At 37.4% G+C, this 17472-nt stretch overlaps 1 protein-coding gene across 1 annotated transcript in view; it reads left to right on the forward strand.

Moving 5' to 3' along the window:
* Positions 1–17472, forward strand: part of PITPNC1 (phosphatidylinositol transfer protein cytoplasmic 1) — a 68651-nt gene that overhangs the window by 17384 nt on the left and 33795 nt on the right. Inside the window, exons 2-4 of the mRNA XM_054846470.1 lie at positions 6633–6781; positions 10479–10567; positions 11008–11015. Of these exons, the coding sequence (XP_054702445.1) occupies positions 6633–6781; positions 10479–10567; positions 11008–11015 (246 nt within the window). The remainder of the gene's footprint in view (positions 1–6632; positions 6782–10478; positions 10568–11007; positions 11016–17472) is intronic.

The following is a 17472-nucleotide window of genomic DNA, read 5'->3' on the forward strand; positions in this document are numbered from 1 at the left end:
CAACTGATTTTCAAGATAAACTATACCTCTAATACGGTTCAGCCCAAACATAATGCTTGGAAATATGGCACTCACTTAGCTGTGGCACCTCACTAATAATCTCTAATTAGATAAGGTCGGTTGTGTAGATTTTTGGTGGTATTCCTTCTTGTAACAAGTCTCCCAGCAGTCAAAACCAGCAGTGTTCTTTTCGTGTGACCCTAGCCCACAATGTAGTTCTTTTACCAGGAAAATCCCTATTTTAGAAATATAAACTGCTACCTTCACACTGCTAAGTTATGCCATGTAAGAGAGACTTCCAAGTTCAAATTTACAGTGAGTTTAGTTTCTTCCTGCACATGGCTATCTAGGCAAAGAGAATGATTATTTCAGTGGCAAAAAGTTTTCTAACTCTGCAATAATTACAAGCCTGACTACTTTTCCCTCTTGCAGTAAAACCTTGAGGTTAATGTATACGATCAGGCAGGAGCGATATTCACTTCTAATATTTGCAAAGTAGTAGTTCTGAAAGCCAGAAGTCAGACTGAAACCAAGCCAAACCAAAAACCTAATTCAAAAGGCAAGCCAAGTAGGGGCCAATGCAAATCCACCAGTACATGAAACTTCAAACACCAGCACATTGTACATTCCTCTATGCTAGTTAAAACCAATCTAGGAATGTTAATAACAAGGAAAACAAATGACCTTGTCAGAACCTGGAGCTCGTGGCATGGAAAAGATCTTCTTAAATTATTCCTAACAGCTATGAACCTGCACGAGTATGGGGACGATCATGGTGCTCTGCCCACCAGTTGCCACATGTGAGGGCTCTGCTTTAACCTCCAGGTGAGCGTGAGGATGCATTAGGCTTCGCCCACCTCAGAAGGCAGACAGAATGATGGCTAATAACAATAATAACATGAAGGATTTGTAGTCAGTGAGTGAGATAAGAGAAACCACTTCTGTTCGAGTAATTACTGTTTAGAATTTTAAAAAAATTACAGGTGTGTCTTGTGGTAAAAGCACTGAGCTGGAAATCGCTAGATTGAGGTTAAATTCCCTGTTCTAGCACAGACATCTTTTTTAAGGTTGAGGTATTAATTTAATTTCTGTTTCAATTAATCAGATATAAAGGAAGGATAATGCTTTCTTTGCCTGTCTTCAATATCTAACTGTAAACTTTTCAAATTTATGGCAGTGTGGGGCTTAGGTCTTGATCAAGATCCGAAAACAATGCTTTCTAACATCAAAACAAAACACACAATAGGAAACTTCAGTGTATCTTCATAAACAAAGATAGTTACTCAAGCAAGTGCATTTTCAAACAAGTTATTCCAGACATAAAATATCTCTGTAAACTTGCTGTTAAGAGATTGCTTGGAGTGACAGGCTATGCATGTTTGGACAAGTAACTTACCTGGGGATGACCATACTTGTCTTGTGGAGGTACTTTGAGGAATAATCAGAACTTGTTTTAAATAATTCTAAACATGTAAAATATTATACAAGTGCTGAATAATATTCCTATTAATCTTGATAGTAAAAAAAATTGATCTGAAATGAACTCTTGTGACACATTCACCAAGGAGCACACAAACAGTCTTCTGAAGACTATGACCTGAAAATAAATCAGAAACATATCTGTCAGTTTTAAGATTGTTTTGTATTAATGAGCATTCTATAAATCAGAATTCCTTAATCAAATTGCTACTGTTTTGCCATAATCAATGTTCTTGGATTCAGTGTAGCTAGGCAGATACAACTGATGATGAAGCTGATTCATTACATTTTCTTGCTAGAAGTAAATCTTTACTAAAATGAGGTCAATGACGTAACATCTATTGCTATCGATGGATTTTGCCCTTGATAGCTGCCTCTGCAAAGGAGCACGTTTGTGCACAAGTACAGATCTGTTTCACTTTGGTTTTCTTCTTTTTTTCTGTTTTACAGGACTAGACCCACTGGCATGTTTTAGTATGAATCACTATGTGAGAAATACTTTCCATTGTCAAAATGCAGTATGCTGAACAACCATTACCTTTAATAGGTATAAAAGACATTCAGCATCTTCTGGATTCCAGCTTCTAACTGCAGGGAGGGATCTCACTACTTAGAACAATAAGTTGCATAAATTGAAATGGCAGCACCATCCCTGATGTCTAGCTATAGAAAAGTAAATGTAGATGAAAGGGTTCAACAACTCTTTTGAATATGACAATTGCCATACAAGATGAAACCAATGATAAATCTGTTACATTTCTGTGAGCATTTGGTTAAGAACTTCAAGGAATGGTATAAAAATTTCAGATTATGGATAGCTTTGGCATAATTTCTGCTTTGAAAGAATGTTACTTTTTGCATTCCACATGAAGTTTGAAAGGTTGTACTCTAAGACTACTATTAGGTCAAAAACTGAGCAATAGTCAGTCAGGCTGAAAAAAAATTCAGACATATTTGTACAAGGATTTCTTGTTCAGCTTCTGCTGAAGACAATGGGAGTTCTATGAGTGGAAGATGCGTAGGGTGGGCTCCCCACCCCGCTTTTTTTCCTCCTGTCTCAAGAACACCAAAAAAGTGATTCGGGTCTCACTTATAATTTTAAACAAAATTAGATTGACCATCATTATGCTGTTGCTAGCGTAAACCTTGTTTCTTGTATGACTAAACTCCCAATAGGCAAACACCATCTGCCTGTGGAAGGAAAAGAGAAGTCACCACTGAGACAATGTCTAACTCATTAGGAGCTGAGAAACGTCAAGTCTACTACAAAAGCTACGTAGCAATATCTTTAGAAATCTCTAACTCCACATTCAGTGCATTTGTTTGTTGAGGTTTTTCCTTTAATACTGAAGACATTTCCCCCATTAAACTGAAGAGTTTTCAAACAAACAGCTTTTTTCCAGAGCCAAATTCGCATCAGGTGCCGGTGCATGACATTTTACTGACTTCCTTGAAACAGTATATGATCTTGGAAAATTGTCTTACAGCTATGAACATGGACATTCAGATTGTGATAGAGCAACATAAATAATAGTGGCACATCCATTTACCCTTGCAGGAATAATGAGTATTTTTACTGCTGTAAAACGTTTTTGATATTTCTCCACAACATCGATAGGAATCTAGAAAAAGCTGTGACACTTTTTTCAGGCATTTAAATTTCAGGAAGTTCTAGAAGACACATCTTTGCTTTGGATTTTATTCATGTAAATATAAACATAAACTTTAAAAAAAGTTGTTTTAGCTGAAATAATAGTTGTGTACTCTCTGCTTTAGTAGAGTACTATAATTTTGGAAGTTAACTTTTTTTTTCTTCCTGCTCTAAAATGATATTAAAATTTTATAAACCAGATAAAAACAAATGAATAGCACACAAAGGACCGAAGTTAGCTACTTAACAGTGTGTATAAAAGTATGTTTCTTTTGCAGAATACAGCTGCTTTCTAGCAGGACTACACAGTCATCTCAATAGTTCTGAAAGGTGGATATTTCCAGTTGACTGATGTCAGATCCGTAGGTATGAAAGAGTTGTTGCATGGGGAGAGGCGAGTAGCAGTAGGATTCCTACAGAAGAGCTGTCCAGCACCAGCTGTGGTGCCTTCTGTTTTCTTCAGCATCTCCCAAGTGAGAAGTGCCGCGCTGAGCTGCCTTGGATACCTTCTGTGAGATCTTAGGTAGAATTGCAGTGTCTGATTTTGAGTCTCATCAGAGAAGTAGAACCTTTCTTTAAGCACTGACTGTGCAACTTCTGTAAAGCAATTTCTACTTGATAACACTGATCATAATCTGAAGAGTGCAGCGGGTATGCAGCTTAGCCGCTCTTAACCATGTACTCAAATTGATGCACGGTCTTTGTCATTTGATATTTTGCTAGCATTTTATGGTAGTATGGGTCCATGAAAGAACAACAATCTTTGTTAGCAAAACGTGGTGTTATTCTAGGTGGATATCTCTGATTCATGATGCTGGAGCAAATGAATGCTTTAGTACAACCCCATTGTTAGGTGTCAGTGTGAATGTACATTCATCTTGATGTTTCTGAGCCAATATTTCCAGCAGAAACCGAGAGGTCTGTATTTAACCATTAAAACTGAGAGCAAAATTGCAAAGGACTACATGGAAGTAGGTCATCAAAGCATGCAATGATATGTGCAATCATGAAACACTTTCCAGAGATGTCCATTGCAACTAAAAGTCATAACTTTATGGGATAACAAAAATGTCAATAGAGATCTCAATAGAAATTGGCTTTATGGCAAATTGTAATTCCTGTCTCCTCTCCTCACTTAGCCTTCTCATGTTCCACAGGCTATAAATTACTGCTCTCTTTCTTTCCATTAGAAGATAAGCACCTTATCACCTCTCCTCTTTTCTAACATCCTTATCACTCCACAGGCAGTAAGCATCTTTACTCCTAGGTGGTCTAATTGATGCATATCTAATTAAAGGCAAAGCATTTTTTCTCAACTTGCATTCAGCTTTGAAGTATGTTGCTTTGATTTCAGACCTGAGGTACAGCTTCATGTACTGGTAATTTCTCCTTTTTCCAACTGTACTAGTTGATCAAATAAAATATGCTACCCCTCTGTCCACAAACTTTGCCTTGCCTGTGTACCAATGCATTCATTTATTGTTAGTGAAAAAGAAAAGACAATTTTTCGTGGGACTAGTTAAAAGGTATATGTGAGGACTGCAGCTCTTTAGAGCCTTAAATATTAGGACAGAATGTTTAAATATGATGAGACAGAGAAGAAGAGACTAAGGTAGATAACTGGATTAGCAAGAAAAATAATTTTAGATTTTATCTCTTAAAAGGGGGCATTTTGTGTGAAAGAGGTACCAGAGATGAGAAAGCTAAATGTATAGACAGGAGATAGCGCCATCATCAAATTGTCTAAAGAGCATTATTCTACTTATCATTGTAGTGAATGTCTTAGAAACATTTGCATATAGTGAGACAGTTGATACTCCAAAGTTATATAGGATATAAAGAGAAAGAATGATCATTCTAATTCAAAAAAAAAAAAAAAGGCCATGAATTCTCGCCAGTTAAGAGGAGAAAGGAGAGGGAGAACCATTATATGTGTAACACTGAAATTTCCAGGCACCTTTCAGTTGCATAGCCAGCCTTTATGCAGAGATTTACTGTTGGTTGTTTTTTAGGGGGTTGGTTTGTTTGGGTTTTTTTTTCCCCCCAAATATTACAAGGGTTCATTTCAAATGTTAGGAGGTGTCCTTCCAGCGCTGGGAGAAGGAACTCACTGTCCCCTAAGCAAATGATCCTGCAAGATGCAAGTTCTAAATTTCTTACCTTCTTGTGGCCTGCCTGCTGCAGGGGAATGAAATGGGGATGTGTGGAATTTAAGAGCTTTCGTAGGGAGCCCTCCAAGATCCTATTCCTTATCATTTTGTTTAGTAAAACTATCTTATTGGCAGTTGTTAATAAGGTCTGTAATGGTTTGGGTTTGGGGGTTTTTTCCCCAGCTAATTGCTCTTTTGATTTGGGCTTTGGGGGCTTTTAAAAGTATGTGATAGGATTGCTGTTTATAATATGTAATAACCACAAGAATCTCACAGAGTTTTTTGAGGTCAGACTGTCACTATGCTTTTGTTTGCTTATGCTGAGCTAGTACTTGGCAGCTTGTGTAGTAGCTCAGCCATTCTCCAAATTAACAGGTTGTTCTTTGTATTTGAAGTGATTGAAGTGATTAGCATGTATATGCCTAAATAAATTACTTTGGGGGAGAGAGGGATCCAAATGGAGAAAACTGGATAGATGCAAAGACAGTTTGTTGTAAGAACCACAATATGTTCAGGAAAGGACTTAAGTGAGAATAAAATCTCTGGCCCAAAACTGTATGGGAAAGTACAAGTTTACTCTAAAATCTTTGCTAGTGAAGGTTCAGGGATGTATATTTTGTCAATATTTCTCTGGAGGCAAAAGCCCTGTTGAGAAATATTCCCACGTTGAGAAAAAAAACCAGTTGCCGGTACAACAATTTATTTTTCTGTGATAGCAACGTTGGGTCAACCCTTCTCGGTTTTGGCTTCCTAAGTAACTCAAGAGCCTATAGGAAAAGGATCATTTAAGTGCTTAATTTTAATAATATTGCCAAGTCACTTGTCTCAAACTTCTTTTTCAAAGGACTTAGAGTCTACATGGGTATTTCTTTAAGAGCTGGCATTCCTATTTCTGTGAATCAGCAATAGTTCTCCTGAATCTTTTTGCAGGGCTTCATTATTTGGCATCGTGTTGTCATGACAAGAGAATCCCGTGTCCCATAGAAATTTTAAGAGTTCACCTGCCTGTTAAGATCCCCTTGAATGTCAGCATGTGGAAGCAGCAGAGCAATTTTTATTTATTCTTAACTTACATACTTACAAAAACAGTCTAAAAATAAAGGACTGGCCTGATTCTTTACATCTCTATACACACGGGTTTTGTTATTTTTTACACAAGTGACACCCTGGACTTAATAAAAGATAATGGGAGGACCCCAACTCATAGGTCTAAATGAAGCTGCAAAATACTGTTTTTCACCCTTGAACTACCTTTTATTTGCACATACCACTATACCGTTGTATGATATTGGCTTTTGAATATACATGTGTTACATAAAGCTAATACATTGCTCTTGATTTTTGCTTTGCAGTACAGAATTGGACAACTGTACATGATAAGCAAGCACAGCCATGAGCAGAGTGACCGAGGTGAAGGTGTGGAAGTGGTGCAGAATGAACCCTATGAAGATCCAAACCATGGCAATGGTCAGCTGACAGAAAAACGGGTCTATCTTAACAGGCAAGTGCAATAAAACTGTTTCTCTCAGCATGGAGAATAAAATAAGTAATAAAAATTTGCAAGGAATATCCCTTCCAGGCAATAGCCTTTCTGTTTTAAGTAGAACATGTTCCCATGAATACATGCTGCTTTGTGGTAGCTGCAGGAAGAGGGAAGGTGGGAAAGATCAGTGGCTTGAAATAAAGGGATTAGTTGTCATTTCTTCTAAAGTATCTTTTCCAAGAGAAAGAATTATAACTTGAAGTTTAGAATGTACTGAAAATCAGAACTTTTGTTTTCTTTTACACCTGTTCATAATTTTGTATTCCAAAATTGGGGGAGGAAGCCAAAGAACTAAAAACCAAACCCAACAAGCACCCCACCCCCAAAAAACCCCCAAACAAACCACTAAAAATGTTTAAGGGCTTCTCACCTCATAATAATGTCACAAGGCCAGTATCCCATTTTTGGTGACAAGAGATTTGCTTCAACAAATTTAAGTGATACTGTGAATGACCATTAGGCTTGTACAGTGATGACTCTGTACCAAAACAATAGGCTTAAAGACATGATGGAAAAAATAGCTTTTGTTTCCCCAAAGTTCCATCATTTCTTAAATGTGTCTCTTCCTATGGTGAAATTATACTGCTGAGGGTCAATGCCTCCACACTCAAAGGCTGGAGATGTTTTAATTTTTGTGTGTGTGTGTCCTATGAAATATATTGCTCAATCTGTTCCCAGTTTTACTACTGCTGATGTAATTGAATATTGCTACTTTTGTTGTGTTCTTCTATTCCCCTGAGCCTGTTTCGTTTTATTAAACTTACGCTCTGCAGCATTTCGTAGCTGGGGCATAGAAACACTATAGCTATTGCTTCTACATTGCAAGTTACTCCTCCGCTGCAATCCTGACATATCTAACCTTCACTCAGGCTAAACTGAATCACCAGCAATGTTGCGCGCACACACACACACGAGTCCAATAATATATATCTTGCTAACATTTAATATTATTGCGATTGTAACTCTGTTCTCTCACAGGCTAGATATAGAACTTGGGAAAAATCAATGTGTTCCTGTTGTAGAGCTCCCAGAAGTTTGGGGTTTTTATGTTTCTGGATATTTCTTTCCTTCACGTTAAAAAGAAATAAGGCTTTAAGCACTGACGAGCGTATTCAGAATTACCACTTCAGGGTAATGGCAATGGAACGTTGACAAAGAATATCTGTGCCTACAAGAAGTTGGGAAGTTTACCTAACGCTGTGGTGGATGTTTGAAGTCAGGCTCATTGCGTATAATGATTATGAATGCACCTTGATAATCACCACCAGATTTGCTCTTTGAATCTGCTTTTGGTGTTACAATACCACCAGATATTGCAGTACTGTTAAAGCTTTGTGGAAAGGATCAGCAGGTTTTCAGGCAACTATGGATTTTGCTGGGAGGCCAGGATCTTCCATGGTCCACCACCCTAATAAGCTTGCTAGCTTTGCTTCACTTTATTTTGCTCTGGAGTGATCTCTCTCCTGAAGAAATTTGAGCTTATAAATTCGGTGATGATTCCTTGGAAAGATTTGTGCATTATTTTCATTTATCTTTTCTTGCCTGATAATAGTTTAATTCTTGCAGAGGATCTTCTTGCTTGCCAGTGGTTTCAGCTGGAATGCCTTTAAGAAATGCTTCCTCCCTATGTGTTGAAAGACTGAGCTTCGTCTCAGGAAGGAAGGAATTTAAAAAAAAAAAGAGAGGGAATGTGTTCCACAGATACCTGTGCTGCTAAAATATAAATATTATTTTTTCTTTCTCTGAATGAACCCTTGGAACAATTCATGTGTCACTATTATTGTAACCTGCTGGAAACTCTGAGGATAATGTGTGTTTTGCTCATAAAATTATTTGTTTTGGAGATGTACTGTACTGGTGAAGATAGGTAGAAAAATACGCTAAAAATAACAATAACCAAAAAAAAGTACAAAATGAGCAGCTGTATGTTAACAAAGACATTACTAATAAAATTTTCTAGTGTCAGTGTAAGCCTTAGTTATATTCAGAATTGCTTACTGCCTCTCCTGCTGGAGCAGTGTTTCAGAAGCTGAAAGTCTGCATCCTCTGGTATTTATTATTTAGGCATTAGAATAAAGTTTAGCAGGGGTAAGGGAGGGAGCAGAGAGAGAGTCATAAAAAGAGACTGGCAGAGGCTGACAAAATAAACAAAAGATCTGATACAGTGAAGTCTATTACGCAGTATGTCAAATGCTGCTTAAAACTGTACACAAGCAAGGTTTATGTAAAGAAAAGAATCTGGTTTTGAGCAACGTCATCAAAGAGCAAAAGTCAATGCACTTGACTTTGAATCTTTAGATAATGTACTGACATCTGCATTTTGCCTCTGGACAAACACAATATTTATGCGTAGCTAGATGATGGTTAAATAAGCCTTAATGATCCAAACTGTATTTTCTTCAGAAATTTGCTAATAGAGAAAGTTAATTTACTTTCTGCACACAGTTATCTAAACATGACTTTTTCAAACATTTACACTTGGAAAATTGAGGTTTGAAAGCTTCTACTTTAGTTCAGTAAAGATTCAGTCTTAGGCTGGATGATCTACTCGAAGCATCACCAGACTAACACGATTTTAACTGAGTCTCTGAAGTACGGTGATATTTGTGGTCTCCAAAGGTCTGCCTACCTTTGAGTGACTTTATTGCATCTTTGGTACCAGCAGCTTCGGTGCTTATAATTGGTGTCATTAAGAAAGGGTTGAAAGATGAATTCTCATGAACTTGACTTCTTTTTAAAATGTGTGTTTGTTCATCACTTCTTTGGTACCCTGAGTGACCAGAGTTCTGGAAATGAGACACCCAAGATCCATGGTAAAGAAAATGCTCCCTTTCTTCCGTACTATTATTTAATTACTCTTTAATGACCTTTCCATGTGCTATATCCGTGTTTTTCATTTCTTATTCTACTGCTGTTGTACCACTGCATTGGTAAGTTCTCTTGACAGATTGAGCTCTGAGCTATGACATCCGTTCCATTAATTCTCTTAACTTTTGTGATTTACTTTTCCCATCAGCTAAATGGGACTAATACTGCCTACCAGCCTTGCAGAGGTGTTTTGAGTGATTTGTTAATTTTAATATAAAAGCTTCCTACTCAAGAGTTGGTTGGTAGCATAGGAAAAACTGTGCACTAGATGAGTTGAACGTAAGGGTTTGTGTGCTGGCAAAGAATATGGAGGAAGAAGAAATAGCCTCTAAGAAGAAGTAATGGCTTCAGGATCGAAGTGGACTGAAATCACGTATTTACTCGTGACCTCTTGTTAGAGAGTGCCTCCCTGTGGTTAAGGATACTGGGACACAGGTACACCTTGTATGGTCTAACCTGCTGAGTTCATCCATGACCAAAGGTCTGAGGCCAAAAATTCTTGAAATCTGCATTGAAACCTCAATTGAAATCTGATCAGAGGTTATTGCAGTGGCACCACGTTGCTCACTTTGAGTGGGGAACAAACAGACTTGGTTTCACATATGCTTGTGTAGAAAGCTGAGACAGAATGCATACTCATGAGGTGAAAATACTGTTGTGAAGTCAAGGTATTGCTGTATCCTGTGAAATCCCTGTCAAATTATGAGCACATTTGGAAGTATCTTCTTTTCCACAATACTCAGAAGTCATAACATATTCTAATTTTATATTTTCTTTTTATTTTCAGCAAACTGCCTAGCTGGGCTAGAGCAGTTGTTCCCAAAATATTTTATGTTACAGAGAAGGCTTGGAATTATTATCCTTACACAATCACAGGTAAGGAATAAAGCAGAAATGATTACTGACTTGTATTTTTTGGATAGTTTAGCTTATTTCCAGAAGCTCCAAGTTACATATTGAGCCACAGATGCCAAGTTACTTTAATAGCTCCTGTTGAACTGCATATATTTCTCCATTGGCTGATAGCAGGAAATAAAGTTTATAGAGTATTGATAGGTAAAAACAGAGTGTTGTATCTATGCAATTTCTTCCTTGCAAAGAAAACATCAGGTGCTTAGATTCTGTGCTTACTTGTAGCTTTTATTGTCCCATAGACTTGAGTAAAATATAGATCAGCAGATTATCTAACACAATTTTTTTTTATTATTAATGTATGTTTACTGTAAGGATCTTGCATCATTGTTTTATTTCACATTTCTTTTTTTTTCTTTTCCCTCATCATTCTTTTTTTTTACAAATGGACAATTGGAAATCAGAATACACAGTAAGTTTTTCTTCCTCTTTTTATTCTAAAAATAGAATAATTATGTGAAATACAGTAGTGGAATCCAAACTCATTCCTTCTTTATATTACTAACACATAATGCATTCAACAGTGGAACTTTATTTTATCTATTTGTTTAAGAAATTTAAGGTTAAACTTGAAGTGTTTCTGTGGGGATCCTATAAATTATTTACCTTATTTTTATCACTTCAAAATAATTTGATATATTTTTAGTCACTGACTGTAACAAAGAGAAGCTTCTATAAAACAGGGCAAGGCTTTTAAGGTTCCAGTTATTACGTGGAGACATGAGAACAGATTTTATTTTATTTATTGTTTTATTAACTTATAAAATGCTCATCTCTGGTATAGTATCTGGGAAACTGTACAATCTGTAGACAAAATTAAACATAATCTGGGCACTGTGCCCAGAAAAATCAACTATTCCCTCTAGTAGAGCTAAGGCAAAATATAGCACATAAATCATGAGAAAAATTGTTTTAAATGTGCTGGCCTCAATAATATACAGTAAGTTTTCAGCAGACTTTGGAAGATGAGGAGGAGACAGTGAGGAAGTTCCAGGTGAAGGGACCTTTCAGAAACTCCTGCCTTGATTTAGTTTGAACTTCTGACTGTAGATAAAACATAATCCACTTGGTTTTCTTAACTCTGTAGAGCTCAAAATGCTAGTGCATTTTTTTTAAAATAGTAGAGAATACAGAGAGGAAAAAGTTTTTAATGTGATAAATGTGAAAGATAAAAAATAAAGGGATGTACAGGCTCAGATCTGAAAGCTGGAGTCTTAGAGTTGAAACTGTGATGACCAGGTTTGAAAATCCAAAGTACCAACCTGTGCTTTTCAATATACACTGTAGATACTTATTACATATTCCGCTTTGTTTCATATTTAAAACTCACTTGATTGTCAGAGGAAACCGAAATGTCCCATAATGGACAGCGGTAAGGAGGATTCTTGCTATTTTTGTCCAAAGGTATCTTCAGTAGGGCCTATCACAGTTTACATTAATTAAGGGTTTACCCTTTGATAGCAGGTTTAATCTTAGGCTGGGAAGATGACGTGCTATGTTGCATTGATGTCTCTTACTTACACTCTGCTGTATATTTTTTCTTTCACTTAAAGTAAATTTGAATTTTTCCATGTGATTTTTTTTTCTTTAACTGAAAGAGACAAGTAGGAATGATTAAAAGGGTGGTAGCAGACAGAAATATATGTCTGCATTTGAAATGCAATACATTATCAAAACCAAATAGCAATGCTGTACTCGGAATTTGATTAGGAGTTGATCGTTATCTAATCTGATGAGACAACACCTGGAACACATTTCATTGAAGGTCTGGAGAATGTATACAGCTACAGACATGTGCAAGAGCATCAGCAAAAATGATTGCAGGGTTGAAGAGACTTGTAAAGAAAAATTAAATCAGTCTATAAATGTAGAAGGTAGGCAAAACAGTCACTAAGTGACAGTAAAATGCCTATGGGAGTTGGGGACTAATTACTCTCCATGGTGCAAGGAAACAGAACTAGAAATATTGGGATGAGATTAAGGAGACAGTACTTCAGACAAAAATCTAAAATATATTTTAATAGAGCTGATAGACTACGAAATTATTGTCAAGGGAAACAGAGAAAGTGCCTTTGCCTCAAAGTGTTGAATCTAGAACAAAAATGTTAAATATACCACTGGGAATGATTCCTATCCTTGTATGGAATATTTCTCTAAATTTTGATCTTCTATATTCATTAGAGAATTCTGAAAGAAAGAATAAACCCACAGACATTGCCCAAAATATGTAAAATAACTTGGAAACTCTTTTCTTAAAGATAGTAAATTCTCTCCAAAGGGTCTGCAGGACATCCTAAGAATTAAGTTGAGCCTCACTTGAAGGAAAACTGATTCTAAAGGCACGCCAATAATTGGATAAAGAAAGCATAATCTTATCGAGTCAAGTACATACTGCTATGTAGTATGTTCACACCTTACTTAAGCTCCTAAATTCCACTCTAATGAAAGAGCAAGGACCTTAAAAGCTCAGTGGTGTTATTTCAGTGTATGTTAGTGATTTGGAAGATGATATGAACAGCAGACTGAATCTTGGTGATAGTCTTAAGGTTTTTCAGTTGTAAAATATGAAGGCTGTTGAGAAATTGAATGCCAGTGTATGTGCTTGAATGCAGAGATTCAATGCACAATAATTTCATCAATCTGTTTTTCCTGTGAAATATTATTAATTTCATAAATATGACCTTCCTAGGACCTGAAATTAGGACATCTTCTAAGGAAAAAAGCTCAGCAGGTGTTGAAGATAATTTCCAGAATATCGTTCTCTGCAATGGTAGTATAAAAAGCCAAGAGTGATTGGATACATGAAATCGGGAATGGAAATTGGAGTGTCATGATGTTATCTGTAATCTGGGTCCAGTTATTATGGCATCTGCTTTAAGGAATGATATTTGTTACACAGCAAACCCCTAAATCTGACAGCAAACAGCAGAAGGTGACTGCTTGGTCTACTACCAAGTCTCGACAACCATATTAATAATATGTAAAGCAAATGACACACTTAAGATAATGAGCTTAAAACAGAACTATTGCACTAGTGATGCTGTTGTGGTGTGTAATATGTGATGTCAGGAGAGCATTTTAAAATGTACACTATGCTGTTTGTGGAGGAGGACCTCATTAAAACTGCAGTACAAAAGACTTCCTGTCAGGAAGATGAGACATGGGTAATGTCCCAAGAAATGCTGTATCAAAGCCTGAGCTAATCCTCTCAAGCTTCCTCCTGACATTGAGAGGGAGAAGGAAGTGGAAAAAATACTTTCAAAGTTGAAGCCAAAGGAAGTCATCCAGATTTGGGGGTACTATTTAGAGAATAAGATATTCCTAGGAAGTTCAAACCCTTCTTTTAGTGGCTGGGGCATTACTTAAGAGCTGTATGTGAGAGAGTCCCTTAAACTTAAAACAGGAGGTGCTTTGGTTTTGATCTTGTAATTAGAAACCTGACAAGATATCTTGCTAACATAAATGTTTAACTTTATCTATAAGTTCATTTAATGTTGTGATTAGGTTGGTGTTAAGCTCATAACTTTGGGATAGTGTATTTGGGATACAGCTGAAAGGGAGCCCTATAGAAGGAACTCCTAGGGACCTGCTCTCTGAGCCATTACAGGACTTGCGTACTGGCGAGTGCCTCCTGTCAAGCTGCACATGCTGTTGGGGAATGGGTGTTGCTAGCTCCTGGCTTTTAGAAAGAGTTCCTCTGCTAGTTACAGGCCTTTTTCATTTGGGGGATGAAGGAAGGATGTCTTGCAGCTCTCAACAAACCATCATGTGCCAGCCTATCACTGCATTTGCAAATATGTATCTTTAGTGTAAAATATTTATGCTATTCTTAGATATGTGGACAAGAATGACTGACCTTCAGAAGGCTTTCTTATTTTTCTTTCTGAGGTTGTCCAGCTAGATTAGAAATAATTAACTAGAAAGCAAACCTGTCTCTATTGCAAACCAAAGGAAAGAAGAATGCGTAGAACTAAATTTCTTTACCTGCATTGGGATATTGTTAGACCATAAGCAGCACAAAGCAAATGTCCATTTCATAGAATCATAGAATCATAGAATGGTTTGGGTTGGAAGGGACCTTAAAGATCATCTAGTTCCAACCCCCCTGGTGCGGGCAGGGACACCCTCCACTAGACCACATTGCCCAAAGCCTCATCCAACCTGGTCTTAAACACTTCCAGGGATGGGGCATCCACAACCTCTCTGGGCAACCTGTTCCAGTACCTCACCACTCTAACAGTAAAGAATTTCTTTCTAACCCGTTCAAGTGACAGTTGAGATTCTGGACAAAAAGACAGGAGCCTCAAGCAAACAAATAATCAGATGATGAACATATGGTGACTCAACCACGATACAAAAAATTCATATGATCAAAGTACACTGAAAATGAGCCTAACAAAGTTTAGCTATCAAGTTTGAGTACAAAGAGGTTAGGAAAAGTACAAACAGAATTTAAGCAAACTCTTCTGACTTTGAAGGTGCAGTTCAGGTGTTTACCAGGGATAATTTCAAATAGTTTTGCTGTATGATCTGAACAGCCCCAGTGTTGTTAGTAATATTTTGATTCTGGGGCTGCAGTTTAAAAGCAGCTGGATAATTTTTTTGATGCGTAATGTATGGCCAATTGTTAGTTTCACAATTATAAGTATCTAAAGCAAAATAAAGATTAAAAATGGCATGTTGTACTCTCTGCAAGGAGGAAGAGCATTCTTTCAACCTGCCAATGTCTCAAATTAACTTAGGAATAGGATATAAATTCAGAATATTTATGAAAAACAGTTACGGAATAGAAAGCAGGAGACAACAATTCCTTTGATGATATATCACAATGACACTAATTCTTCTACAGCAAATGACTGAGGCAAATATAATTATTTCATCTGGTATGTGTCAAGGCCCAGAGTGATAGTTGCTAAGTGTTCCATTATTGACCTGCTGGTTTCTGATTACTTTTGAGAACAGGCATGCTATGTGCTTCACTTAGTCAGCTGCCAGTTTGTCCATGAAGTAAATTATCTGGAAGGAATGTTTTTGTAATTGTTATTTTTATAATCAGATGACTTGAGAAGAAAAAAACCAACTTGTTTCAGATAAACATTGCAAGGCATCTGTAGAGGTTTTTTCCTGTGTTCTCTTTATCTGAGTACCAGTGCTTGAAATTTGGATGTAACCCATCAGTCTGCAGTGCACAAACGTTTCTCCAGCTTGCCTATATGGAGAGTCTGCATCAAAAATGCAACAGAATCTGTACTGCAGGATTAGAGCCTAAAACAAAGTTACTACCGAAATTCCTCCCCTCTCACCCCCAACTTAGAAGACAGGCTAACTGGTGACATTACTCTAGTAAAACACAGATTTGGTTCCATTAGATATTCCAGCAAAAGGAAGGACCTCTAGATTTACAAGAAACAAATAATATATTTTTAGAAAGCTGCAAACCTGTACTCTCATTTAATAGCTTAATCCCTTTGAAACAAGTAAATCAAACAGCTTGGGAGAATTCCCTTTTTCCACCGCTGGCTTATTATAAAGCAATCCAAACCCATCTCTGATTCATGGGATTGTCATTTTCAGTTCTGCACGCCGCTTCTTGCTTCCGTTCTTGCTCACTAAACAGGTTACTGTTCCCGTGTATCAGGGAAGGAGATCCTAAGGGAAGGCAAAACCAGAGATAAGTGCTGAGTTTCATAGTGGTTGGAGGCAACTTGTTAGTTGACGGTTTCATCTTCAAGTTACTGTATGTAATACAAACAAATAGTCATTTTCTTCCTGAGCTTGTTTTTGAGAGTTTAACTCCCTTGCTTATTTTCAATCTCTTTTTTTTTTGCATTGTTCCTGCTCTTTCCGCTCAACAGTGCTTTTTCTGCTCTTTGCCACCTTCCTGTGCTTATCTTGCTTTCCAAATTCTCCTCCCTCTCACTGAGTCACATCTTCCAAGTTCTGCCATCACCCTGCCCAGCCCTTTCCGTCTATTCTCTTCTGACTTTGTCATCCTGATTGACGCTAGCTTGTGTAGTAGCCAACCTGTATCACGTAGCAGCTCTGTGTGCTCACATGCAGTGCTGCCTGGGGTATTCTGAAGGTAGTCAATGAAGTAGTGGCCATTTTCCAAAATAGTTTGAATATTCAATTAAAGAAAAAAACTATCTTAATTCTTTCTGTAAATAGCTGAAGGAAATACTGCAATTTGAAATCTGCTGTAGAGACCTCGCTACATTTTCTTCACATACCTTCTTGCATATAAACTGTAGAGACAGCATATTGTTTGTCCATACTCATGTGTGATTTTGATTTTTCTCCCACATCCAGTCTCTCCATTCTGTCCTCGCCATTGTGCAGAGGCATTGGCAATCTCCCATGTTACATCCCTCCTCCCTTCCATCCATCCTGCTTGATTATAAATGCTCCGGGGCTGGTGTGTGTCTGCCCGTTTTCCCTCCCTGCCCCGTGCTGTTCCGGGCATTCCCTCCTGCCTCACTAAGTCTGGGGACCTTCCCCTACCCTGTAGTCCCCGCTTGCCCTTTGCCTATTAACAAGAAGTCAGAACTCCATTTGTCTCTCCCAGGTTTTTGATCTTCAATAAAGAAATGTTGTTACCCGCTGACTACCCAAACAGCACCCAAACATTCTGAATTCAAAGGATGTGGTATCTAGAAGTTACCCTATTAAAAAAACCTAGTTTTGCTTGGCCAGTCTCACCTCATTGTAGCAGTTACCATGTTCTTTAGCTCTAGGCTCCAGGGAGATTGCTCCGTAAAGGATCCAGTTCCACCTGTGTTGCCAAAATAATGTATGTGACCACATTAAAAAAAAAAAATCAGCCTGAAAAGTGGCGGGAGATCAGGGAGAACACTTACATGAAATGTCTG

This window comes from Grus americana, chromosome 18 (genome assembly GCF_028858705.1).
Source record: "Grus americana isolate bGruAme1 chromosome 18, bGruAme1.mat, whole genome shotgun sequence".
NCBI classification, from domain to species: Eukaryota; Metazoa; Chordata; class Aves; order Gruiformes; family Gruidae; genus Grus; species Grus americana.